Source organism: Oryzias latipes, chromosome 23 (genome assembly GCF_002234675.1).
Source record: "Oryzias latipes chromosome 23, ASM223467v1".
Taxonomy (NCBI): domain Eukaryota; kingdom Metazoa; phylum Chordata; class Actinopteri; order Beloniformes; family Adrianichthyidae; genus Oryzias; species Oryzias latipes.
This window is the reverse complement of record NC_019881.2, coordinates 19103170-19130894: the sequence shown is the minus strand read 5'-3', so window position 1 is coordinate 19130894 and position 27725 is coordinate 19103170. Positions and strand designations below refer to the sequence as shown.

The 27725-nt window shown below is 39.0% G+C and overlaps 1 protein-coding gene across 3 annotated transcripts in view; it reads left to right on the top strand.

The window, feature by feature from the left end:
- Window positions 1–27725, top strand: part of acss3 (acyl-CoA synthetase short chain family member 3) — an 83876-nt gene that overhangs the window by 37531 nt on the left and 18620 nt on the right. Inside the window, exons 1-8 of one of the 3 annotated variants that reach the window (XM_023952412.1) lie at window positions 5208–5645; window positions 9769–9913; window positions 11502–11690; window positions 14833–14967; window positions 18172–18312; window positions 19510–19590; window positions 19870–19965; window positions 21113–21264. In XM_023952412.1, the coding sequence (XP_023808180.1) occupies window positions 5356–5645; window positions 9769–9913; window positions 11502–11690; window positions 14833–14967; window positions 18172–18312; window positions 19510–19590; window positions 19870–19965; window positions 21113–21264 (1229 nt within the window). In that variant the 5' untranslated portion in view covers window positions 5208–5355. Of the gene's footprint in view, window positions 1–5207; window positions 5646–9768; window positions 9914–11501; window positions 11691–14832; window positions 14968–18171; window positions 18313–19509; window positions 19591–19869; window positions 19966–21112; window positions 21265–27725 lie in introns of those variants that run through there. The other 2 variants (XM_023952411.1, XM_023952413.1) reach the window with 2 other exon arrangements.

Sequence of the window (27725 nt, the reverse complement as noted above, 5' to 3'; positions counted from 1 at the left end):
CAACTGACCCCTTACCCACAAGGTTTCAGAATAGTTGGAAAAACTTTTTTAAGCCTTAAAATTGTGAAAACCTTAACTGTTAGGGTGGCCTGTTAAAGGATGTTTCTAGCGATATGGGAGGATGTCTGTTTTTTTTGGATGTGGATGTCTGCAGCAAGGTCCTTCTGGTTTGGATTGCCAGGGGGTGGGGGGTGTCACTCAGTCCAGTTCATACCTTTATCTTCTTGGCTGATTTTTATCTTTGGTTTGACAAAAAGCCACAGACAAAGATGATGGTTTAAATCTCCTCGATTGTTTGTGCTTCTGAATCAGGGACATTGTGTGTTTTGTGCTGCCATCTTCCAATGACTCTGCTGGGGTTTAAGACGCTGTCATTTTTTTAAATGAAAAAGACAAAACCAAGTGGAGGGGAGCCAGTTCTACAACTGTATTACGCAAAAAGCATATGAGTTAAAACCTTTGTGATTCTGTCTCTTGATCTAACGTCAGGCACAACTTTGAGTTTAGCAGTGATTCTTTCTTTAATTGACAGCACAAAGTTTCTTCAATCATATTTTATTTAGAAAAGGGATTTAAAGCAAAATGGTGTAACTGCAGCTTAATTTGGGGATCTTCAGAAGCAGACTTAACTCTAAAAATAGCCAAATGTCTCTGATGTAATCCCTTTTTAATAAGAACATTGAGGAGAGAAAAAGTTCTTTGCTTCTTCGGTACACGCTGCTCTCATGAATCCACTTAATAATTGAGGGCTGATGAATGTTTGTATCAGTGGTTCCCAATCTCTTAGCTGTAGACCAGTACCGGTCCATGGGACAGTTGGTACCATGTGACTGTTTTCTGTTTGTATTTATTCAAACCACCTTAAAAGCCACACGAGGCTGAAGTTGGTGCAGATTTTTTAGCTTCCACTGTGACAGTTATGGGTCAAGAGAAAATCTATATCACATTTTAATAGTTCATACATGAAATCTAAAGTACAAAAAGAGTTTAGCTGCAGATGTTTTACAGAGGATGAAGTTAAACTTTACCCTGAAAAGTTGAGAATAACCAGAAGCAAACAAAAAGAATCTGAAGTCCTTGTTAGTTTCATCCAGGATGGTCCGTGAAAATATTGTCTGACATTAAACCAATCTGTGGCCTGAAAAAGGTTGGGGATCACTGCTATTAATGACATTAACTGGACTCATTTAAAACCTCTCTCCAAGCAGCTGCACAGACAAACTGAGTCAGAGATGTGAAATGGCAATCATTATCTTTGCACTAATTAGATTATAAATCCATATTTTGACGTCGTCGCGGCTTCAGGATGAATCATTTGCAGGGTAAACTTGGGAAATAACCTATAACTGTTTCTGAAGTGAGATCGAGTGATTTCGGTCTCACAATCTTCTCACTCTCGTCGTGAAATGGAGAGGGCAAGACGAAGCAGCTGTGTCGAGCCGCTCTGGACCCCAGTTTAGGTCTGATTAGCCTGTTCACGCTGCTGCTACTGTAGTTGGTGCTCCGTGCACGTCAGCTGCCACAGAGCATAAGAATGATACATGTCCTGCCAGTGGTGTTGGCACTGTTGTGGGGGGGGGGATTATGGCACATTTTAAGGGAAAAAAGTGATGTAGTGAGATCTTAAGGAAGAAAACATTACAGCAGGTTTTGTTTCTCTGCCAGGAACTTGATAAATGTCCTTACAGATTGCAGTTCATGGGCTTTGCTGAAATTTATCAAGGGTAGAGGACAAGAACAAAAGAAATGGGCTTTCAAATGATTAGAAGTAAGAAAAAATAGTAATGTAGAACAAATAAATGCAATTGCATTATTGACAGAATGATGTTTTTTTACAGGAATAAAGGAAGAAAATCACATTTTAAAAGAATAATCAGGGTGTTGGATGGGATTCTTTACCCTGGAGAGGAGTGCTGGAAGCAGATGAGGTAGACTATCAGATGGACGAGTTGCTTAGCTGCTTGGAAGGGGTCGTGTCGGGATGGGGTCAGCCAGCTGGATTATGGGTATTTACCAGCAGCTTGAATGCCGTCAGCACTAGTAGAAATGTGGACTACTCAACAACACAGGAGGCCAGAATATGGAGAATGATCAAAACAGTTTTAACCGTTGTAAGCTAAACGGTTGTACACACAACAATAAAAAAAAAAAAAAAAAGAACAAAACAACTATAAAATACGGTCCATAAAACATGTAAAGCCAAAAAAAAAATCATAAGCTGGACTAAAAGTGTTAGTTCAAGAAAAGGTCTAAACTCGTGAATTAAATTTCATTGTTTTGAAGTGCAGCTTGCATCAGTCTAGAGGCCACAACAGAAACAGAGTGATTACATCAAATGTCCCTCTAAATCTTTTGAACTGCAAACAGATTCTGTTCTGTTGAGCTCACAATATCTGAGGTAAACAAGATTCAAGCAGATCAAAAAGACTGTGAGAGACTTGATCATTTTAACGCTGGAGAACCCACGAGGTCAAATTTGGCCCCTCTGTCTTTTATTTTTACATTTTAAATGAATTAATTCCTTAAATATTTTTTGATTGACTGGCAGCTGTTGATTGCCAATACCAAAAATAAACGGACAAAACAAAACATTTTTGTTAAATTAATTTTAAAAGCCCAGAAGAAAATTGTTCTTGGGTGCTTCAGGGTTAAATTTTTAAAAATAAAAAAAAATGAAATCCAAAGAAATCCTGAAACAGTGAAAAATGCGTTATGGAGGTAGATATTGTGAAATTAGCAGAATTTTTAATAAATAAAGTTTGTTTCATTCAAACGTAAAAAGAATAGTCCTTTACTGTTAATGTAAAAGGGTAATGCACAATTTAAAGTCACATTAAGAAATGATCATTTATTTTTTGGCAATTCGTTGAAGTTTGGAAAAAACCTTGCCTTTTGTAATTGCACTAACCTATCCTGTTTTATTTTCTCCAGTTTTACTCCCAGTTTTTTCAATATATGGTTAAAAAATGTCCATAAAAGGAAAAGTTGGCACAAAAGTTTCCTGGTCCTAATAATACATGTACTGTTTATTATGGACTTTAATAGACTTTATGGACTTTAAGTCTTTGGTCATTTGAGTATTTTATAATTATAATCAATGCATAAATATAGTAAGAGGCCATCAACAAGCAAAAAACAAATCCAAAGCACAAAAAATTAATCCTAAAGGAAGCAACTACAGAGGAAACAAGAGAGGCCCTAGTAATAAAACTTTGAGGCACACCATACATTTCTTCAGCAATAACAGTAAAGCTTCTGTTGGCCTAAAAAGGACCTAAACCATCCCAACTCCAAAGTCTGGCAGCAAATATTTTATTATTTTTTTCAATAATTGCAAATTCTGCTGGTCTGGTTCATAAATTTTAAACCATGGAAGGACATTTTCCAATGATAATTTTAGTGCAGGGCTTTGGTTGTTGCAGATCAATAAAAGCTGCACACAAAGCTGAGAGAAAAATCGATTTCCCTCCAGACTAAATGTAGTGAGAGAGCAGATTCATGTGTTTTGTAATAATTTCTATTCAGGTGCTTGTTGCATCACTGGATGATATAAAATCTGATTTTTATCAGTTCCATGCGCAGGAAATTTCCTGTGGTACTTTCAGTTTAAATGCTGTTCACAGGAATGCGCTGGAATCACCGATAACCGTTGACCTGAAAAAAACTGACATGACATCATTGGCTTTGCTGCCAACAAGTCCATATGCTTTCCATCCCATTATCAAGGCAAACCTCTTCACAAACAAGCAAATATTCTGAAAACTATTCAAATGTAAACCAGAATGGTGGGTTACCATGTAGATGAAGACAAAGAGGTTTTAAACAAATTTTAAGCCCAATTTAAGGTTTTTTGCTGGACAAATTGTTGTTGATGGTCCTTTGTTATTCCCCCCCCCCCCCCCCTTTCAGGTTTGAAGGGAACCTGGCATGTTTCTTCTTCTTCCTCAGATGATTAATTGAATTTCGATTTCAATTTTATAAATATTTATATAGCCCAAAATTACAACAATAGTCCTCTCAATGGGCATCATACCATAATTGTATAGATACTGGTCATTGAATGGGCTCATAAAAGGCCGGTTCAACGTGTTCCAAGGTTTCGTTCTGAGCCTCTCTGGGATGTTTTCAGCTGTTTGTTTTGGGTCAATAACCGGTTGGGAGGCTCATGATCTATGACTAAGGCTGAGCAGCCCATCCCCAAATGTCCTTGGTAGTCTTGAGGTTTCATTGTTCCAAACAATGTTCCAAACATCCAGCATTGGAAGCTGATACAGTAATTAGCAGTGAATTATAAATCCACAGAATTATCCTGCACCTCAAAAACTATAAGTACTGCTAATTTTTCAGCAATGTGCTCAATATTGACTCTCTACATTAGAACCATCTATGGAATACATAACATAAAGATATCCTGTGATCCTATCTTTGCAAACTGATGAATTTAGTTGTACAGTTTTTCATCTCATGATGGTCAAAACTGCATTCTTCTCATATTGTCTGCTGAAATGAAGATAGGTGAACCACAGTACAGGTTTGTAACACAACTTGTTCAATCGAATAAATCCATTGAAACAATTAAATACTCAGTCTGAAACATGAGCCTATTTGGATGAACACACAGCTGATATTCTGGTAATGGTCAATGTTTTTTTTATACCAATTTGGTAAAATGTAGGCACATGTGACCATCTCTCACAGCACACTGGTTGAAAAACACTGGTTTAGATATCACTTGATTAACTTCGCCTGTACTGTTCATAAAGATGTCCTGGATCCATTTTAGATCAGTGAATCGAATCATTCTAAATGAACCAATATCAGCCACGAATAGTATCGTCAATCTAAAATTATGATATGAATCAAATTGTTCAAATGAATTGTTAGACCCCTACCAGAAGAGCATGTTAAAAACACTCAAACCAGGATTTTTGTGCTCAAACTGAATTCTAAAACAGGTTAGATGGTCTTAATCAAAAATGTGCTCTTAAAAATATAATTTCTTGGTTAAAATAACAAGTTTTATTTCAAAGCTCGCGATGAACGGCAAGAGCTCTTTTTGTTCTGATTTCAGACAATAGATGTGCTTTCATTCATCATTTTTTGCAAATTTGTCACACACATCCACGTCCCCTTCGTGACCCACAGACCCACGGGGTCAGTCTCTGTAACAACTCCTGCTGGAGACTTCTTTCCCGGTCCACAGTTCACATTCCTGCAGTGGAAGAATTCTTGCAGAGCTTTTATTCTGCCCCTTTAAGGGGCCTCAAGTGACGCCGCCTTCAGTTCAGCCGCGGAGGAAAACTTATTCTGACTTTGCAGAAGGAAGCTACTTTCCAGGATAAACGCGCAGCCGCGATGCAGCTCCAAATAAAGCACCTAGTGCGCCTGAATCCCCGCGTCGCTGTGCAGCGCAGGAGGCTCCCCGGGAGGAAACTTTGGTCCTGCTGCGAAACTGCAACACGGCCGCACGCGGGTGCAGGAGCGTGGAGCTGCAGGTTTTACGCATCCGACTGCGCATACAGCCGAGCCTTCTCCGCGGCCAGAGAGCAGCCCGATGTTTTCTGGGGGGAGAAGGGACTCGATATAGACTGGTTTGAACCGTGGACCAAAACTTTGCACGTTGAGGACCCGGTGTTCCCAAACTGGTAGGTTCTCAGCACACAAGTGACGATCATGGGAAACACCCGCAGACCAGAACAAGACAAAACAATACATATCTAAGCTTATCTTGAGTTTATAAGGCACTGCAATGTAAACAAATACAATGAAATTGACAGTTTTTTAAATCCTCTTTTTACAGTAATTTTGTGTTAGGCTTTCCAGGGAAAACATGAGCATCCTGAAAATCATAGTGTGGAAAAAATGCTTTAAGATCTAAATATTTTTAAGCACAGATGTGACACTTTCCTACATTTTCAGATTCACAGCACAGATTGTTATGTTTTGCTAGGAGGGAATCAAATGTATGTTTTTAATCGTCATTTGTCCTGATTTAGTGTTGTTTTCTCCTATAAGATCTTTCCTGCAAATTTCTGCTAAAATTCTTCTTCAACACCAACTCAACTTTACAGACAACCCAAATATATGCTTCTCCGCCTTTTGGGATGCAGATTTGACCTTTGCCATACCTGAAAGATAGGGATGCCACAATTCTTGGTTTGAAACTGAACCGTATATTACACCATTGAGCCGAATCATGCAGCCCTGCTGTAAACCAGTATGTTTACGTTGAACATGTCTAAAACACGTTTTGCTAAATTGAAGCAGGATTTTTTTATCTATTGTTTAATTACATCACACCAGGTTTAGTATAAGCTCCCAGTCCACAGTTCACATTCCTGCAGTGGAAGAATTCTTGCAGAGGTTTGCAAAGGTTTTCGTTTCATTGTTTCTTGCATATGAACACATACAAAAAAAGATGTTTCTGAATTTGTGAATTATAAAACGTTGATTTGTAATTCACAAATCATAAATTGAACCAAAACAAAAGCATGACCCAAAAAACAAGAGGTTTAAGCCAAATGATGGGGAAGGTGAATTGTTGCATCCCCACTAAAGGATCAGACCCAATTTTTGGATTTGTGCAACCCATTGACTGTTTATGGAGAACTGGACTGAGTGGCCCCTCCCCCCATGGGTTCCAAACAGGAAGTACCCCCTGGCTCCTAGAAGCCAAACGGCGTAGACTTCTATAGAGAAATAATTACCTGTTACTCAGTCATTAGGTTTGTCAAAATAATCATATCTGGATCTGATACATTTTTTAAAACATGTTTTGATAATCCTAATTTTTGTAATGATACGTTTTCTTTATCGCGCATTATTAAAGTTATAAACTGACCAATCAGATGCCTCAGTAAAAGCATGTGATCCCTCTGGCCCCCACCTCGAACGTTTGATTGATGGATTCTCCCGAGGCGCTTTCAGTCAAAGGGGTGTGGACTTCGGACAAAATTACTTTTGATTGGCGACAGTAGTTTCCATAGAAATGCGACTCAGACCAATCACTGTCGTCTGGCTCCAACATGGCGACGCCTGTATCGTGGAAAAAAGGCAACTGAATTGTCTTCATTCCGCTGGAGCCGGAGGTAAGGCCTTTTTTATGGTGACATCACATCTGCTCAGTCCAGTTCTCCAAATACAGTCAATGGTGCAACCCAACATTTGGCAGCTTGAATCCTGTGGTTCAATTCTAGCCTACAGAACAAATCCTCCACAGATGATCTTAAGATTCTGCTACACATCTTGTTTTTAATCAGCCGAAAAGGCCAGACGTGGTCAACCTAATGGCAACTTTTCAGCTAAACTCCCTCATCTTGGTCTCCAATACTTCAGGTTTTGCTGTTCTGCCAACAAACGGCGACTGGTTGTTCCTGCACCACACAGCAAAAGATTACAAGCTAAAGGCTTTAGCTCTGTGGTCCACAGTGAGAGAATTGACCTAATCAGCTCCATGCAATCTGCTGCCTCATTACTCATTGAAGAAACACCAATGATTAACCTCATCTACATCTTCTCATGCACTTACGAGATCAACCTTTGACATTTCATCTCCTAACTTAGAATATGTCGACTCTGACTTAGTTTTTTTGTGTATGAATCTCATTCAGCAGATGATTTAGATCAGTCTGCAGAATGACTAACGGTAAAGGTTAAGACTGAACTCAATAATTATAATAACTAATATTTAGAGATGAATTCCGGTCATCAGTTAAAAAAACAACAATTCCTGTTTTTGAGGATTTGTTGCAGCTGAAGGCCAGTCCCATAGTCTTATACTCCGACCTCAGTGTTTCACTGTGGCAGTTTCCTTTCTAGAGTTTAATTTTTGTCTCTTCATCTGTCACAAAAGTAGCAGATATATTTTTTTCACCAGTAAAAATCAGAGACTTTGAAAATTTCCATCCTAGTTTATGATGCTTGTAGGGAAAAATGGATATAACCCCTCTGGCACCAGCCTTAATCATTTCATTCCAAAAAGTTTAAATCATTTTCTTTGTGTCGTAAACAATATTTTCTCTAGAAATTAACAAAAAAATGAACCAAATAAAGCAACAATAAACCCCTCAAGCTTAAATAAATCCTCTAAATAAAGATATTGAAAATTTGTTCTGTGCTACCATGACCCTAATAATACATTTATACCAGGGGTGGGCAATTATTTTGACCCGCGGGCCACATAGGGTTCTAAAATTGGATAGAAGGGCCGGACCAGGAGCAGATGCGTGGAGTGAGAAAGGGAAAAATGGAATCTGGATGACAACATTTGGATTGAAAATTAAGTTTTAAAACAGAACATTTTAGAGTTTTTAGGTTCAAACTTTTGTCCTCATTTTAGAGACAATTGCACCAACGGCTTGAAGAACCACATGTAGAACTTAGAGAAATGCTGCGTTCATGTTGTGTTTGACTGATTGGAATAATAAACAACAAATCTTCCAACACCACATGGATGCTAGAGCGGGGTCCCCAAATGTTTTCTTAAGGGCCACAATAACTCTTTTTCTTTAAAACTTTAAACTTCTTTTATCTTTCTTTTATTGTAATGCCCTATAATAAAGTTGTATTAATGTTTATGTCTTCTGTTCTGTTTGACAGGGATTTTAGAAGGTTTCAGGTTGGAGCACAGACTGCAGAAGGGGGGAATAAAATGTCACATTCTATGCGGTTCTTGATCGTGTTGCCAGATAAAAATAAAAAAAATGGGTCTCTGATATTGTTCAGGGGTCGGACCAAACATGGAGGCGGGCCAGATCCAGCCCGCGGGCCGTAGTTTGCCCACCCCTGATTTATAGCATAAATCATTTTCCAATTAATGAACGTGAGAACCCATTTTTGAAAAATACTGTTCAGAAAATTTTTGACAAAATACAGCTGTGCATTCAAACATATCATAACATAAACTCACATCTGCAGTATTAATTTAATGTATTGCCAGTAACGTAAACATTTTTTTGAAAGCTTCAGAAAACTACTGAAATATGGTACGTCTGCTTAAAAAAAACTCTAGTTGAATGACTTTATTTTCAAATTGCATAAAACTTTATCAAACAGTTTTATCAACATCTATAATTCTAACATTGTAAGGGCTTTGAGTGTCTAGAAACGTGCAGAAAAATCGAATCTATTATTATTATTATTATTATTATTATTATTATTATTATTATTATTATTATTATTATTATTATTATTGTTAAAATAAGCATAACAAAGTCCTGTAATTAATTTTGTGTGTGATCATCACACTTTTTGTGGTGTCTGATTGTGGTCCAGATTGAGTGAAAGAGGAAACCGCCCTGCCTGTGCTCTACAAGACAGATGGCATATCTGGCAGGTATTCTGTAAAAATGATGTCTTTGATTAAACTCATTGGTTTCCTTGAGTTTTTGTTTCTTTTTTGTTTTTTAGCACTTATCATACATCAAACTCGGGAAACAAAAATGGCGAGCAATATTGGAGCTACCCAGTCGTACAGTTTTGAGCCAGATTCCAGCTCAGACAATATGACTAAAGAAATACTCAAAAACATAGTTTTAATTTGAATTTATTCATATATGTCCTCCATCACGAGAAAAATGCTACAGGAACATGTTAGAATCACCATTTTCATTGGAGTTGGTCTTTTTTGTCATTCAAAGCAGCTTCAGATCTTCAGCAAAGAGTTTTTTGCTTCGGAGGTGGAGGGACCAGAAGAAGAACTGTGAATTTGCCTTTTTACACATGACCTTTGTGTGCTGACTGATTGAAAATGTGCCTTTACTTTGTCAGGTTTGTTGGAGGGAGGCTGAACATGTGCTACAACGCTGTGGATCGTCACGTAGAAAGTGGCCGTGGAGAGCAGCCTGCCATCATTCATGACAGCCCGGTGACTGGAACTAAAAAGATTATCACTTACGGGGAACTCCAAGCCCAGGTAAAAGTTTGACTCAAAATACCCGAGTCACTGGCACATTGGTCATATTAGTAAAGCGTTGGATTTTTTGATAAAATGAATTAATTTTTTTCATTGTATTTATTTCCCCCAAAATATCTTTATTTTGATTTTTCAAAGCTTTAAACAACATCACAACAACAAAGCATTTCAACTATGGGGTAAATATAACCAATATATCCAGTTACACTCCTCCAAAAGTATTGGATCACTGGGCATTCCCACAAGCAGTGGATTAAAGTTCCTTTGTCCACGTTGCACTGGAATGTCTGGGAATATGTGGTTTAGCATGCTAGATGTAGGGAAAGTATGCATCAACCATTTATATTGTAGCAGCTTAAATATTGTGTTAATTGATTGGGCCTGAGCCTTCAGACAAGCCATTTCTTAGTCATCTTCAGAAATGTCTTCTGATATGTCAATCTTCCACGCTTCTAGCTTTTTTGAAATATTACATTTCTCACACAGCTGACTAAATGACATTTGGTTGTTAGCTGAGGTCTGGAACTGTTTTAATACCTTTGGTGAACCGTGTCTTAAATCTGCCATCTGCGCTGCCGGGTATAAAATGGTTATTAGCCCAGATAGGTGAGAATTGTGATAACACTGATGTGTCTCCAACATGTTTATATGAAGAGTTCCATATTGAAGTTGAATTAAAAAAAAGGGTTATTTGTTTGCCTAATTAACCCTGCAGGGCTGACTGAATATAAGTATTGGTTAAGAGGAAGCTCACATGTTTTAGTTTTCTCAACAGTAACCCAAGATGGAGGAGCCCAGAAAAGTAGTACACTGTTAACCTAAATTGGGCTGACATGTTGTAATTTTTTAAAATGGTCAAAGTTAGCAGGAATGTTTACACTCTGAAATAGTTTCAATGTTTTTATTCAGAACGCTAGAATGAGTCAAATATGAAGGAAGAGAACGATGGAAAAATAAAGCAAACTCAGCAAAGAGACAGTTTAGTTCCAACATGACATGAAAAATAAAAAATAAAAATATATATTTTTAAATTTCTTTTATTATTATTATTTTTTAAATAAAAAAGTAGGTTTGGACAAACCAAAATGTCCTTTTTATTAATAAAATATCTGGATTTTCTGCTTAGCTTTTTCAGAAACGAGAAAAAGGTTTAAAGACCCACTCAGTTGAAAAATCATGTCTTGGGTGTTTTTAACTCATTGTTGATAAATGACGTATAAAAGTAAATCAGGCTCAAAACTGCATTTCAGATCATTTCTTTATTCAAATTGTTGTGAATCAGGTGCAGATGAAAAAATGTAGTGTGAAAAAAATCTTATTCATTATGTAGAAAATTCATCCCGCCCACCACCCAGAAGCAAATTTCTAATGAACTGCTGTTGCTCTGCAGAAACTATGTCCTTAGAGTTTGGCTAAAAAGAGCATAATCATGATTAAAAGACCACTGGGAACGCTTTAAGATAGATCAAAAGATGATCCGAGTGAGAAAATGAATCAATAGTTTTGGCTTTTTACCTCATTTTTTCCTTTATAACCTGATATGAGTTCTGTCTGGGACTCATCCATGCTCCCCTGCTTCATCCTTCAGGTGTCCAAACTAGCTGGAGTCCTCGTCAAGAATGGGGTTCGCCAAGGAGATCTCGTTGTCATCTACATGCCGATGGTGCCAGAAGCTATGATTGCCATGCTGGCTTGTGCTCGGATCGGTGCCCCGCACAGCCTCATCTTCGGAGGCTTTGCTTCCAAAGAACTTTCCGTCCGCATCGATCATGCCAAAGTAAGAATTCTTTTCTTTTGGAATTATGAAATTATACCAAATTTAACCCTTTGTAAACCTTTGCTATTATATATGATGGAGGCATTTCTGAGACACCTAACCCATTAGCAGGATTCAAGCTTTCCTTAAAAACCCATTGTATGTAACCTGATCTATGTGTTCTGTAGTGCAGTGGTGTCAAACTCAATTGCACAGGGGGCTAAAAACTCACAACACACTTTGAGTCGCGGGCCGAACAGGATAAACATTTGTTGAACACACTAAAACTAAACTTTAAAACTTTTGAAACATAGCTTTCTTGAACATAAATATGAATAATAAACAGAAAGGAATATTATTCCTGTCTTTATTAAATATCTTATAATATTTTGATAAAATAAAAATGTAAAAACAAATCCTTTCGAAATTATGCCAGTTAGAAGTGAAGTAAATGTCAAACAAAAACAAAGTTAACATTTCTTTACTTTGATGTCATTGTAAGGTTTTAAAGCATTTCGTTATATCTGTTTAGAAAATCTTATTTTGATGTATGTTTTATTATTAAGCATCTTCGTTAAAAAGAGTTTATTTCAACTGAGGTTGAAGTTTTTCAAGTTTATTTAGACAGAGCCATTAGTTTACATCACTTTCTGTTAAATATCTCTCTAACTTGCTCTTAAACTTGGTGTTTACAGTCATTTTAAATATAAAAAATTAAACTTACTTTTTAAACAATGCTTATATCTAATTTAAAAAATATGCTTTCATTTTTTTGTGGATACCAATCAAAGGGTTTAAAAAACATCTGAATTCCAAAAATAAATAGAATTTTCTGCCAATTCTTTGATGTAGTGCGCTGTAGAGGGTAAGAATCTGGTGAGTGATCTGAGTCCTGCTAAGTGTCTCTATTTCTAAAGAAGCAGAGCAGTAATGTGTGCAGCTAATGATTTTCACAGCACCAGCTTTCATGCTTTGTTAAGAATGGGTGGCACTCGTCCTGTAGAATGTGTGGAATACTGAAAGGCTGGGTGCCTGCGGCCTGTTTGTTTCATTAAGCTCAAAAATGAGTCGTTCACAAAGGAGAGCTTTTGCTTGAGTCTCTGCGGCAGCTGGCACGCTCCCAGGAATCATATCGGCACAGAGATGTCTGAAAGATGGAGAGAAAGAAGAAAATCCCCCGACAGCCTGAATGCTTTTTGAGAATAAAGACTTCTGTTGATGATTGTGTCATTACAAGAACGGTATTAATTAGCGCCGAGCGCACTGCTTAGCTGGAGGTAATGGTAATAATTAATTAATTTACATTCATTGTACTGATGATGTGAATAAAAAAAGATTCTTTTTTGTCCAAAGTCGTGCCAAAGAATTCTTAGCAGAGGCCTGATCTGTACTTTGTGGTCAATCCATGCTAATGGATTATGTCTTTGTCGTAATCTAAAAAAAAAAAAGCAAAAAGTCCCACTCGAATCATCTTTTAATCCATTTTCTGAGTGTCTTAATGTCTTATATTTATGATGATGCCAATTTTTTTTAGCATAAATTGAAAGAACGGTGTTCTTTTCTACCATAAAGTTTCTGCACAGCGGTAATGGTGTATTAGAAATTCACCTTGTTAAGTTAAATTTGTGGCATGGAGTAAGCCTGCCCTCCTTTCCCACTATACCTGTGTTTACATGCCCTTTACAGCCCCTCACAGCCCCAAGCTAATATAAGTGGTGCAACAAAAAAAGAGCTATCCCTCCATGAAATTTTCCAGCTCAGACGAGGAAAACAAAGACATTCATTGATCTAGATGTCTACAAGTTTATGCATCAGAATGGAGCGGTGCAGGAACGCTTGCTGCTGTAGGTCCTACATCACAGCGACAAGCTTTTTCACATGTCATTTTTTCATCTGCTCCCGATTCACAGCAATTTGTATAAAGAAATACTCAGAAATGCAATGTGAGGCTTAATTTTCTTCATGTACGTGCTCCATCATCAGAACAATGCCAGAAGAACAGGTTCAAAACACCAAAACCCCACTTTTCATCGGAGTGGATCTAGTCGGTCTGACTTGTTGTTTTGGGGGTTATGGTGCTGCTGAGCTACAGCCTGATAAATGGACACAGCCTCAGATCATAATTCTGCACCACCTTAAATGCTGACATAATTTTATGAGCTCATTTCCAACTACATAACTGCGGTACTTAACTTGAAAAGTGTCATTGATCCTAGAAGGGATATTAAAATACTTGCATATAAATAAGGCTGTCATTCCTAATGCTTTGCTAAAGTGGGATGTTACAGCTGAAGGCTCCTGTTCTTGATGAAAGTCTCTTAAAATCCATTCACACTCAGCTGTTTGGTCCACACCAGAGTTTTGTTTAAAAACCTCTGAAAAGTTACCTGAACTCTGATGGAGACCAAGCAAGCACCACCTGTTTTTAGGAGTCAGTGTTCCTTTAATAGACAAATATAGAGTAAGCCAGTTTACTTTGAAGTTGCCATATCGTTCTGAAGAGTTGAAATATTGACTGAAGTGGGCGGGGCTTAAGTGGGCCTAAGTTACTCTGCCCACCTCAACGTCATGCCTAAAAATAAACTATTGGGTTCCGAACAAATGGTCAAATAAGGAACTGCAACATTTGTATAGTACAGTCATAAATTTGTACTTTTAATATAGAACTCAGTGTAAAATAGCCACCTTTTTTAAACCAATCTCTTGTGGTCATGTAAGAAACTGCAACCTTTAGTACCTTTGGTTGATAAAGATAAAATCTCTGACAGGTTTAAAACTGTTCAGTAAAGTATAGAGAAAGATATGACATGAAATGCAGCGTGGGAGGCGACTGATGGTGGAATGAACCAGGTTGATCTTTGAGCAGCACAACTAAAAGAAGATAGTAATAAAGAACTAACATAAACAAACACAGGAGTAAGAAAGTGCTAACATTTAATTAAATCAGGGTGTTAACAAGTGTTTTCTTCAGTTAAAAATGCACAGTGACATGTAATTTAGGCAGGTAGAATTCAGAGAAGCCTTTGGAAACCTGCTCCCTTTTCCGATTTGGCACGCTTTGCTGCAACAACAGCAAATGCACCTTTGGTTCCTCAGCATTCCTGCGTCTCATTAAGTTTTAACACATTAACTGTCTTAAAGATTTTTTCCCTCTGTTTTGTAGCCTAAGCTGATGGTTACAGCTTCATTTGGCGTTGAGCCTGGCAGGAGAGTGGAGTACATTCCTCTGGTGAAGAAGGCCCTGGAGATGAGCTGTCACAGACCCTCCAAAGTCCTCATCTACAACAGGCCTAACATGGTAGGAAATGTGTTTTTCTTTCTATTATAAAATCGTTTTGCTGTTTTTAATGTTTTTCTCCTCAGTTAGCCTGAATATGTTGGTGTTAGTATATAATTCTACCAAACTATAACACTTAATAGAAGAAAAAAAGTATGTTTTTGCTTGAGGATGGAGGTTTGTGTCCATACATTTGCTGGGATTTAAAGGTCAAAAAAGCCTTTAGGTTTGCCCCTCTCCCCTAAGCTTAATGAGTCAGTGGAAAGAAAACAAACCCCTTGTGTTTTTCTAATAGTTAAAACCTTTTTTCTCCTTCTTAAAAATGCTGCATCTCCTTTGTTATGCGTGTCTTCAATTTCATTGTACAATGGACAATAACAATTAAAGCAAATCTATATAAATGATTTGACAAAAACAAAAATATTCAGGTGAAAAACCTGAATATGAAGCTATAGTTAAAAACTCCCAAAAGTCTCCTGGAAAATATAGCTTCTTAGCAACACATATGCACCCCCCCCCCCCCCCCCCGCATGTTTATATTACATAGATGATGTTCGGGTCAATTTGACCCGGCAGTCAAAATGGAGGTACAAGGATGTCTTATTATAAGTAGTATTGCTTTCTTTGCAGCTGTGAGACATATTTCAACCCAATCACACACATAGACACACACACACACACACACACACAGGTGCATAGTTGTTATGACTTTTGACAGGAACCATCTATGTTCTCGTAGGAAAACTCAACCCACATTCAGTGGACACTCAACAGGGGAGGGGCAAAACGTATAAAAGATTCTCTGCATGGGAGTCCTTATACTCTGTCAGGCAGACCTTTACAAAATGAGCAACGAAAGCAGAACGATGATAGTCCAGGAGGCTCTGGAAGTCATCACTGATCATGATCAGAGGAAGACTATCTTGAGCTAAATTCTGGTTCTAATGATTCTGATTTTGAAATGGATGAAGGAATTGCAATTCCTGTTCCTCCAAGCAAGACATTCATGTCAAAGAATGGTGAAATATATTGGTCTTCATCCTCAAATATGCGTCAGACAAACCTGTCTGCAGAAAACATAAAAAAGACAGTGCCAGGGCCCACTAGGATGGCAGAGACTCATGTGACTGTCAATTCAATTCAACTCAATCTAATTCAATTCAATTCCGTTCCATTTTATTTGTACAGCCCAAATTCACAACAACTGTCATCTCAATGGGCTTCGTATTGGTAATTGAAAAAGTAAAACATAAAATAAAAAGGATCATGAATACATCGAATTCAATAGGAAAAAACTAAATTGAACTAACTAAGAAAACTAAACTAAACTGTCATCCCTGCCCTTAGACCCCCCTTCGCGGTAAGGAAAAACTCCTAATAAAAAAAATGGATTTCGGAAAAATATAAGAAACCTCAGGGGTGCCCACATGAAGGAGGGATCCTCCCCCAGGACCGACAGGCGATGTACCAGAACTCATAAAGAGGAATTAGTTTATCAAACACTACAACTACATATTTAAAGTCCAGCAGACGAGCTTCATCCAGATGGAGTTGGGGGGACGGCCGGGGGCGCGAGACGAGCCGGAGACAGGATCCAGGTCAAGACAAGTATGACCTGTGCACAAAGCACAATGACTTGTCAATCTTGTGCTGTGTAGATGTACAGACACACACACAAGTTCATATTGCGATTGCTTGTCTGTTGTATTGTGTTTTTTGTTTTTTTCTGGTTCACAGTGCATGTATGTAAAACAAAATTTCAAGATTAAGTTTCAATGTTATGTAAAACTATTGTATTTTATATGTTAGTCTTTTAAAAGTAATACAGTAGTGAAAAATTCAAAAAAAGTTTGAACATGTATATTTTTAAGAAAAACGAGTGCATTATCAAATAATTGAACCACTTCCTGTTAGTGGTAAAAAACACCATTTTAACTAAGTTTTTGAAAGAATAACTGGTAATGGAGTTAGTGATGATATATTCACACTGCTTATTAGGATTTTCTGGGTTTCAGACATTTTTTAATTAATAAAACATGCACCGGGTCAAATTGACCCGGAAACATTATCTCTGTTCCTCACAAATGAACATAACAGGAGGGTTAAGTGAGAAACATTCTGTCCATCTGATTTTTTTTTAATGTCCAACATGAATAAAAGCTGTTGAAACGTTTCCTAAATAAATAAATAAACCATTGACTGTATAAGAGAACAGGACCGAGTGAGTTTGACATCACCCACTAAAAATGGCTCAATTCCAGCTCCAGTAAACATGGATGCCACCATGCTGGAGCCAGACTTTGTAAGTAAGCAGTGATTGGTCAGTCGATCTGTGTCAACATTTCTATGTCAACCACTCTGGCCAAAAAGAAGAGAGCTCGTCCACACCCCTGCCATTTGACAGCGCGCTACATGAAATCCGTCAGTTAAATGTTTGGAATGTGTGGGCCAGCAGGCACCGCCTACTTTTTGTTGAGCCGTCTGATTTGTCAGTTTATTAATGGAATAACTTGCACTACAAAAAAATATATCATTAAGAACATGTTAAAAAAGGTATCAATGGTTATTCTGAGTAATGGAAGTCTATAGAGTTTTGGTTTCTTGGAGCCAGCAGGTACTTCCTGTTCTAAATGCAAGGGTGAACTGGGTCAGTCAGTCCAATTCTCGTATACAGTCAATGATCTGAAGGCAGATGAGTCAAAACGTTCTGGACAAGGCTCTGGTTTATCAGCCAAATCCTGGATTTGTCATGCTAATAACCAATGCCAATTGATTTATTTGATCCTGTTTATGTGCTCTGAACTAACCTACACCTAAAGGTTTTTACAGTCCAGACCTCACAGAATTCCCTGGATCCTTAATTTCATGAATGGAGCTTCACTTTGAAGGCTGCTGTCACTGTTGCCCGTCAAGAAAAGCTTTCATTCCCTGCTGAAGCAGTAACTGTGATGGTACCATTTGGTACATTGAAGATTTTTATTTAGGCTTCAAATTCTAATGCATTCCCATTTTTACCTTGAAAGTTTAAGTCCTAAAGAAGTTATTTTAGTGTCTGGAGCAGCATGAATGTTTTTCTGTCCCAAAGTTATTTTTGGAACAAAACAGTGAATAAACGTGGGAGTGAAAGTATTCTTTGATATGTTTCATCTCAAAAGATAAAAGGTTTAATCTCTGGGATGATAAGGAGTCCGAGCTTTAAAAGTCTCTGTTTTTTTCTGGTTTCAGGAGAAAGTGTTCCTTAGTCCAGAATTGAGTTTAGACTGGGACGAAGAGATGGCCTCGGCTCGGCCACATGAGTGCGTATCTCTGCCCTCTAATCATCCTCTATATGTTCTCTACACATCTGGAACCACCGGAACTCCAAAGGTATCAGTACATTTGCATTTTGCACTTTGAAAGCCTTCTAGATAATTGAATTTAACGTTTTTTAGATGATTTAACTTAGAGACAATTAGTTTTATAACATAAAAGTCTCCAAAAGTATGCTTTAGAACACTTCAAGTCCCACTCCAAACCTCTTTTGATCTGTTTTAAAAGCATTCTCACTGGCCTTTTAATTAAGATTTTGTTGTTTTTATCTCATTCGTTCATTAGAAATTTTCTTGAGTTGTGGGCGGGACAGTTGACATGGAGAAACCCCGCCCCCTTCCCCTACCCATAGCTGAGAACTCGGAGCAGCAGTTTGTAACATGTTCTTGTGTTATTTTTCTGATGATAGAGGACATATATTAAGAAAATTAAGCTCAAATTTGCATTTCTGGGTATTTCTTTATTCAATTTGTTGTGATTCAGGAGGAGACGACAAAATGCTGGCTGAAAAAGATTGTAGGTGTGACGTAGAAAATGCACTGGATGGGCTATTAGCTTCCTGCTTCAAGTTCTCAGTAACAGGGAAAAGGGGGGCGGGGTTACTCCACGTCAATGGTCCCGCCTACAACTCGGAGGCAAATTTCGAATGAACTTTTATGACCCAGAACACAACACAGATTTTTTTTATTTTGGCTAAAAATGGCTTAATCATAAATAAATGACTACTTGAAAGGCTTTTAAAAATCCTCAAAAGAATATTGTTAATTTGTAGAAACAGATAAATCAAGGAAATCTTGTATTTGCCAGTGAAAAGCTTCAGTTTCCTTCCAGCCAATGATCTAAACTCCTCATGGAAGATCAGATGGAAATTTTCCTTGGAACCAGGAGCAATTTTCCTGGAGGCTCAATCAAATTGACTTCCTCCTAATAACATATCTCTGCCTTTGACAGAACTCTAATGACTTCTAATCTCAGTCTCTGTTGTTGCTGAACTGTAACTTTTTGGACAACTTTAAGCTTCTGCGCTGCTTAAAGAAATGTTCCACTTGCCCTATTCTCAAACAAAAGCCAGACACTGATGTATGTATGAGGAACAATTATTTGTAAAACAGAATCCAATCCCTCTATAAGCGCTGCGTGGCTGAGCGCCAGTGTTTGGACTGATATTATTAAACTCCTGCCTCCTCGCTTTGAGGACAACCTGTCAGAAGTCTCATGTTTTCTTATCTCCTCCTCCTCCTCTTCCTCCTCCAGGGTGTTGTGCGAGATACCGCGGGCTATGCTGTAATGCTGAAATGGACCATGTCAAATATTTATGGACTCAAACCTGGAGATGTAAGGCGATTGAGCATCCGCGTCTGAGTTATTGCCTTTTCCTAGAACAAAAGGACTTAGCAGGGGAGAAACATGGCTCTCTGTCTTCATTTGAATACTGTAGAAAAGTCCAAAAGTATATATTTACCTTGCCTGAATGTTGGATTTGCATTTATAGTTCTTTCAAGCAGGTTATTTCATGATTCTGGGCATGCTTATGTGATTTAAAGATGATGTTGGTGTAATGTTTTTTTTTCTTCTTATTAAAGAATATTGCATACATATATTCATTTAATGCAGATTTGGTGGGCAGCTTCAGATCTGGGCTGGGTGGTCGGTCACTCATACATCTGCTATGCTCCTTTGCTCCACGGCAACAGCACCATCCTTTACGAGGTGAGTCCACAACACAGAAAAATCCCTAAAACCTTCACAGTTTAACACATATAACAAACATAATGCATGCATCTGTATTTCTCTTCATCAACATTTCTTTTCTGAGGCATTTAGCCCATTGTTTAATCACTCTTCCTAACTAGTGTTGTGGTTGGCTTTTGGCACACAGCCTGTCTGTCTCCAGGCTTTTCCTCTTTAATCTGAGCACCACATGCTCATACATATTTATCTAAAGCAAAAGTTGGAACCTAGGTGTGCTGCTGCAGAATTAGCATATGTATTTATAATGTCCCACAGTAGTCCTAGAATAGGACCCCATTGTTTTTGCTAGTCTTTTTTCTCACTGCGTGTTTAAGTGAAAATTTCAACACCGTCATATAAAAAACTCACCAAACTTTGCATCCAACTAGTACCCGGTGAAAATGAATTTGGAAATAGTGAGCGACATCTTCTCAAAATTTCACACAGACACACCACCCGGTTAAGTCCGAAACCACAACCAAACTTTGGCTGACCTACTACTTGGGAAAGTTTTGAAGTTTGTAGGTTTTGAATGCCGTTATTGGACAAGCTTAGTCGACCCGGTCGACTAAGGAAATGAAATGGTTGCCATGGAGATAAAACCAACAGGAAAGCCGCCATCTTAAAAACACAGTTTTTTTTCATGAATTTGCCACGTGCAGCTCTGCCGGGGAGTGGCAGTGGCAGAGAGGGAAAGTGAGGGGCATATATATATAGCAGCCTCTCAGCCAGTGAAGGGCGGGTCAAGAGGAGGCGAGTATCACCTGCAGGCCAAACCACGCTGCTAGCAGCTTTAATCCACGCTCTTCCTCACACAGTTGCGACAGGTTGATGAACAGACCAACAGACAAGGAAGGCCTTTGGGTCACTTTTACGTTTGTCCTTACTTTAAGTAGATCTGAGGCTGCTTCCTTTTTGTTTACAGACTCTGTTTACCCCACAATTTGTTGCTGTTTGTTTTTTTGTGCTTCTCGTGTAAATGTTGCCCCTACCAAGTCTTGGCTTCTCAGCATCCTCCGGATCGGATATTCTCGCCTTGAGGCGTGAATTCTCTGCAGTTGTTTGAGTGACGGCCCCAGAGCGCTTCTGCATGTCATCAGCTGAACAGCTGTTGGTGTGATCGCAGGGAAAGCCCGTGGGGACTCCAGACCCCGGAGCATTCTTCCGTGTCCTGTCGGAACACGGGGCCTCCTCCATGTTTACAGCCCCCACCGCCATCCGGGCCATTCGCCAGCAGGACCCCCACGCCGCGAATGGGAAAAAATATGCTCTGAACAGGTAGACAAACAAGAAGCCCATCTTTATCCTGCAGTGTGTTGTTTTCTGTAGCTCTAGATTGGTACAATTAAATTAATATTATATTTTTAGTTCTACACAGATATTTTTAAATAAATAAAAATTTTGTACACACTAATTTTTTAAAATATTTTTAACTACCATTCTTTTATGTCACAGCAGTCCTTTGCTGTATTACAGTTCACCTTTGAAGTCTCGCAGACGTTTTTTCTCACGGTGCTGTGTTCTGCGTCCTGATTGGCTGTAGACCTTGTCATCAATCTCCTCCGTGCCGTGTCTCCTTGTACAGAATTTCTTCAGTTTCTACATAAATCCCTTTTATCGCGATCAGACCGTTTTACTTCTATATTGTGGGCTTATTTTTCTATGAAGGTTTGAACTTTGAGAGTTTAAACAATGGCGAAAAGTATGAAAATGTTTATGTCTGTGGATAAAGTGTGTAGTGAGGGGTTTTACAGCCTTAAGACATCAAGAGTTGTAAAAACTCTTGACGTTTACTCTTACTTTTAAATCTGATAGAAATCTGAAACATATTTGACATAAAAAGGCTGATTTTCTGCACATGTACTCTACATGAGCACGACCTCATCTGCCGCACCATCTCCTGTTTACAAAGTGAGCAACATCGCTGTGTGCACACCAATCATGAAGTTTTTCCTGTTTCTGCCACATGGGCTGGGAAAAGTTAGTTCAAAAAAGACGGTAAGGTTAGGTAAAAGACTGCAAATCAATCCATTCCTAAAGATTTTGTTCTTGGACTCAACACATTAAATTGGTTGACTTTCAGCATCAGCTTAGCAAACTGATGCCTGCAAACATTTAGAAAAACCACCAATTCCATATTGAAAGGATGAAATACATATTTTTCCTTCAATACTTCCATAAAGTGTCGTGCTGCCCCTCCATACTTCATGATTAGGTTTAGTTTTATTCAGACCGTTTTTTTGTTGTTGTTTTTATTCATGACATCTTAAGCTTATTTTATGTGAACTGTTGTTTTTTTCCCAGCAGTTTCAACTTTGCTTTAAAATGCCTTTCATTGTTTTTTTATTTTTTATTTTTGGTTTTCTCTGACTCAAAAAAAAAAAAAAATCTTTCTAAGATGGCTGATAGCTGCCTGCTCCCATGGTGGCTTCTTCTTTGAGCAGCTGGACTTTAAAACATGTTGAAATGTTCCCAAAGAAAAGCCAGACTTGTGACGATCCGCAGTTCTTGTTTGTTATTCACTGAATCTCTGGTGTGTAAAATTTGCGTATCTCTAAATTGACTCAAATTATATATGTTAAGCTTTAAAAACTCAAATATTAATGAAATAATTTCTCTAAATTGTGGGAGATATTTTTTTGTTTATTCAGGAAATAAAGTTAGAAGGAAAGCGTATTGGAGAGCGTGTAGCTTTTGGACCTCAATTATAATGTGGCTAAAATACATACCGGTAAACTAATAATATCATCAAAAAAGCCAATTGCAAATTTACATGATGTAATAACTAAGGGTTCTGCTTTTATTATGTTATTTTTGGCTCATTTATTACTAAAAGGGTAAAAGGCAAATGGGAGGAAAATTGATTTCTTTTAATTTTCAAATTAAAAGATATTATTAAGTTATAACTAACAGACTCCTCTCAGAATTCAGTTTTTGTAACTTTATCCGCTTGTAAACCTGAGCTTTTTGCCTGTTCCAGGTCATAAAGATATGATGTAAAGTTTGTGAGGTAATCTGCTCCGGAATTTATATCTGCGGATCCTGTTGGTATCAAAAGTCCCGGACTGATTTTTGCAGAACACGGCGTATCGACAGTCAAACATCTCACGGTTGATGGTCGGCACAAGGCCGTCTAGTCGTTCGCTGGTCTCTGACCATCTGCTGAGTCCCAGCTCCAAACTTCGGCCGGTCTGCGTCTCCATCACAACAGCAGTCAGTCTGGCAGCGGCCAGTCAAATCTGGCAGCTTTTTCTTGGCCTTCTTGTCAAAGTGACTGTTTTCTGTAGCTTAAAGTTAAATACGACAATCGTGTTTGTTAATTGTGTTAGAAAGAATCGGATGTGAGCAATTTGTCATTCAAGAATCTTCTCTCATTCTGTTCAGCCGTATAAAAATGCCTCCTGGCCCACAATCATAAAGCAATTCTGTCTGCAGCTGACCTCTTGGTAAATCATTCAGTGACTCTGCCATTCTCCACTGAGTAATTGCTTGTTTGGAACACAGAATGCACAGCCACTTTTTAAACTTTGCTCCTGCAGACGGAGGGAATTTTCTGCATGTTTTAACCATAAACAACGTCAGTTGTTTTCTCAGTTTGTCCCCTAGTGTGGGGCATTCACTGTAGCACACTATCAAGATCTTAACCAGAGCTGTGACTATGGGGGAAGCAGATTGGAACAAGATTACAGTATTTCCTGGTCTGAGCAAACCTTCATAGAGGTTGGAAGGATTCGCACACATGACAGTTTATATTTTTAGCTGTTTTTCATATTGCAGTTTAATATAAAAGTTAGTTTTTGAGCACTGAGGATTTTTAGTAGAACAAATTGAAGCGTGTGTCCACTTCATTGTACTAGCATTGTTAAAATTACAAATCTTTGTGATTTCCAGTCGAAAAATTGTCACTGATTTGCATATTTTGGCACTTTTGTCAGCTAATATCAAACTCTTGTTATGCTTAAGAAGTAGAGCTGAATACGGTCTCCACTAAATTTTGCGCTTTATTTTTAATTTTAAGGATGAAAAAAAAAATGGCATTAGCCAATTTTAGTGCCATGTGGAACTCCTCAACACACTTGGTACATGTTCACAACCTGTTGTTTTGCACAGCTGTATTTTTTGAGAGATACGATCTAGCATTCAGATTGTCCTTTGATCTGCATGCTATGTTCAAGTTTGAGCAATGAAACATTATAGTCAGTTGTGTCAAATTTAGCTCTTGGAACAAAGAAAATCCTTATCTGAGGTGATAAAGAAGTTATCATGCAAACTCTATGTTTTGTTCATGTGTTTCTGTTTAACTTGTACATCCAGGAAAACTATTGAGGATACTTTTTGTTTTTGTTTCTGTTAAATATTCTGTACATTTGTAATATTTATCTGTGTGCTTTAATTATGAAAATCTATCTAAACTTTGTGTTAGAGGCATCGACTGTAAATGAGAACTGGACTGAGTGACCCCTCTCCCCTGGTGTTCTAAACAGGAGGCTGGCTCCAAAAAACAAATTCCCATCGACTTCTATAGCCCTTGTTCTATCCTATGGAGTCCAGTTGACCTGAACCTTACATTGATGTGTTATCCCTACCATGACACAGCTGAAAAAAGTTGAAGAGGATTTCACATAATCCATGGACACCAGTGAAGATCACAAATCATTGAAGATTAAAGGTTTTGCGCAGTGGGGTCTAGATGACCCCACTCCCAATGTTAAAGTGCCTACAATAGCACAAGGGATATAGAAATGAACAGCTGTTACTCAGTCATTATGTTGGTCAGAATAACCTGCTCTGATACTTTTTTTTAACATGCTCTTATTCAAGTTATAAACTGACCAATTAGATGCCTCAATAAAAGTAGTGGTGCCTGATGGCCTCGACCTCTAGTGTTTCCAAATATTTGATTGCAGCTTATTTAAGAGTCACCTAGTAGTGCCATGGTGAACTGACCTGGCTCCAGGTAAATTTTGCTTCTAAATTACTTTTACTACTGAACGGTGGTCTTAAATATATGGTTGGGTCATACAGAAGACCCTTAAAAATGGGGGCCAATGTCTTCCTGCTTCAGTCTCTGCATTAAATATTTAGTCACATGTTTCCATATAGGGGGTTGACCTGTATGGGTGCTGGGGGTTTTTGGGCTGTCCAGGTCGGTGGAGGGTAATAGAGCAGAGCAGCTACACCTTAACGGCAGCGTGGGGCCTTTAAAGTTTTTTTTGGACCATCTACCTGTAAGGGCAGTTGAGACGAAGATTCTAAGGGGTTAAACCAACTAGTTCCTGATTGGGGCTGTGACTGTAGCTCACCGCTTCTCCAGGAGAGGGGTCAAATGCAGAGAACAAATTTCACACACATAGATATGTAACAGCTGATGGGACATCAGCTTTAATGAAATAAGTCAGATTGAACAAATGAATGTTTCCAGAATTCAATACAATACAAATGAAAGTCAATTCCTGCAACACTTCCAGTCATTCAACGTGATCTAAGACTCTCTTCCATTCTTCTCTGAAGAGTTCAGAGGAAATACTTGATTCCAGAAACTCAATTGAGAGTAAAAGCGTTTTGGCTGCTTACCAAACGGATAGACCAGGGGTCGGGAACCTTTTTGGCCAAGAGAGCCATAAATGCCACATATTTTGAAATGTAATTTCGAAAGAGCCATACAATAATGTAGTGTCCCTTCCCCACACTGAGGCACGGAGACTTAACCTCTTTTAAAGTTCTTTATTCCGATTACTGCAGACCGCAACAAACGCCGTTCAATTAATTCAGCAACTCCTGAATCTCTCCCGCCGAGACGAGAGCGCTTCTCCCAACTTTATATTCACCTGCTCCCGCGTCAGCCCTCCCATTTCCCTTATTCGGCCCATAGCTGAACCCCATTGGTCCAAACTACCTAACAACAGGCTGAGCGACAGAACTGAGAGCCAATCAGATCTCTGCTTGACGCGTTCAATGAACTCCAGAACTTTTAACGCGGCCCGACAGCCATCCAACTCAGTCCGCGACAATTTGTTTAAAACTAAATATACAAATGAATGTGTGCATTTGATTTAATTTCAACATTTTTAAAGTACAATAAGTCTGTGGATTCTTTTTAATAACATTGTTATTCTGTTGCTAATAAATGATGAGTATTTCTCGTGGTAGTTTTGCTGATGGTCAGGGGCCTCATTTATAAACGTTGCGTACGCACAAAAGAAGGCGTACGCCACTCTCTACGCAATAGTTGAGATTTATAAAAAGCAAACTTGACGGGAAAATGTGCGGTCCTCCACGCAAGCTCTGACCCAGGCGTACGCACAAAAACGGGTGAAATGAGAAACGGCGACACCGTCGGCAGATCGAAGAAACACGTGAAAGTGACAGTGTGTGCCAAATCGTGCCGGCATGTGCTGTGCTACACAATGTGGCACAGCTTAAAAACGTGCCTCTACCCCCTGGCGCTGATTGCTGTGTTGGCCCCGACCCTGAACCCCATCCCCACGCATTTGAGCCATTTGCTGCTGCTGTGCGCCAGCGTTTGGAAGTGATGCGTCGCTTATAAAGAAAAAGAGGTGTGGAAAATATTATTTATTTAAGAATTCCCTCATCGTGCAGTTTATTTCAGTCAGGGCGATCTTGATTTCGCCCAACTCCTTGGCCACCTCTCTGAGTGAACTAAGGACTTCCCTCTGCATTTCAAGGACTGCATCGGTGAGGACACGCCCACTGCTGGAGGGTTGAGAGCCGCGTGCCGTGGAGACGCTGGGGCCAGACGGCTGCTCAGCTGCAGCATCGTAACCACTGGCCCCGCTGGAACACCCAGCAACTAAAATAAAATTGTTCTATATTAATAATCTGTAATTGTGTAGCCTGCATACATGTGACTTGACTGCATTCATTTGAATTATTTCTCTTACCTGTGTCACCCTGACCCTGGCGCGTCGGCGTCCCCTCCGTCTCAGTCAGGTGACTGAGGCGGAGGAGGACGCCGATAAGGGGGACTTAATAGGGATTCCCCAATAATAGCGGCCAGTTTCTCATCAAGAGGGGTCAGCTCCGGTCCCCCCCCCGTGGCGGACACACTCTGCCGATGCAGCGCTAGACGTTTTTTTGCCTCGACTTTGATGTCCGATCATTTCTTTCATTTCTTTTTTATTTCGGCCACGGTCCGAGGTTGTGAGGCTGCAGCATTTACGGCGTCTGCCACCGTTTGCCGCTCACGTGCCTTTTCGGCATTAGTAATGCCCACACTGTGCCCCAAACAACACTTTTCTCCTCTTTTCCACCTCGCCAACGATAACTTCTACTTCACATTGAGTGAAGTTACGTTTTTTTGATTTCCCCTCTGTGTTTGCCATGATTTAGCAAGCCATGAATATTAATTTGTGGGCGTTTCACGGACTATTTATGGGCAACTATGGGCGTGTCATGTAGCCGCAAAAGCTGCGCTGCATTTAGAATCGGTTGTGATTTATAAAGGGAAAGATGCGTAGGATGTGCGTGCGCACGGTTTTATAAATCCGAATATTTCTGTGCGTACGCACGTCCTATGTTTCATCCGTACGCCACTTCTGACGCAAATCCTACGCAAAGTTTTATAAATGAGGCCCCTGGTCTGGTTGATACGTGGTGAGTTTCTGCTTCGTGCAGGCGTTGAGACTTTAAACGTGATCGTAGGTCTGAATGTTCTGTAGATGTGAGAAAGACTGATCACATGCAGACGGGGAGCCAAACATATACTCACACGCCGCAGT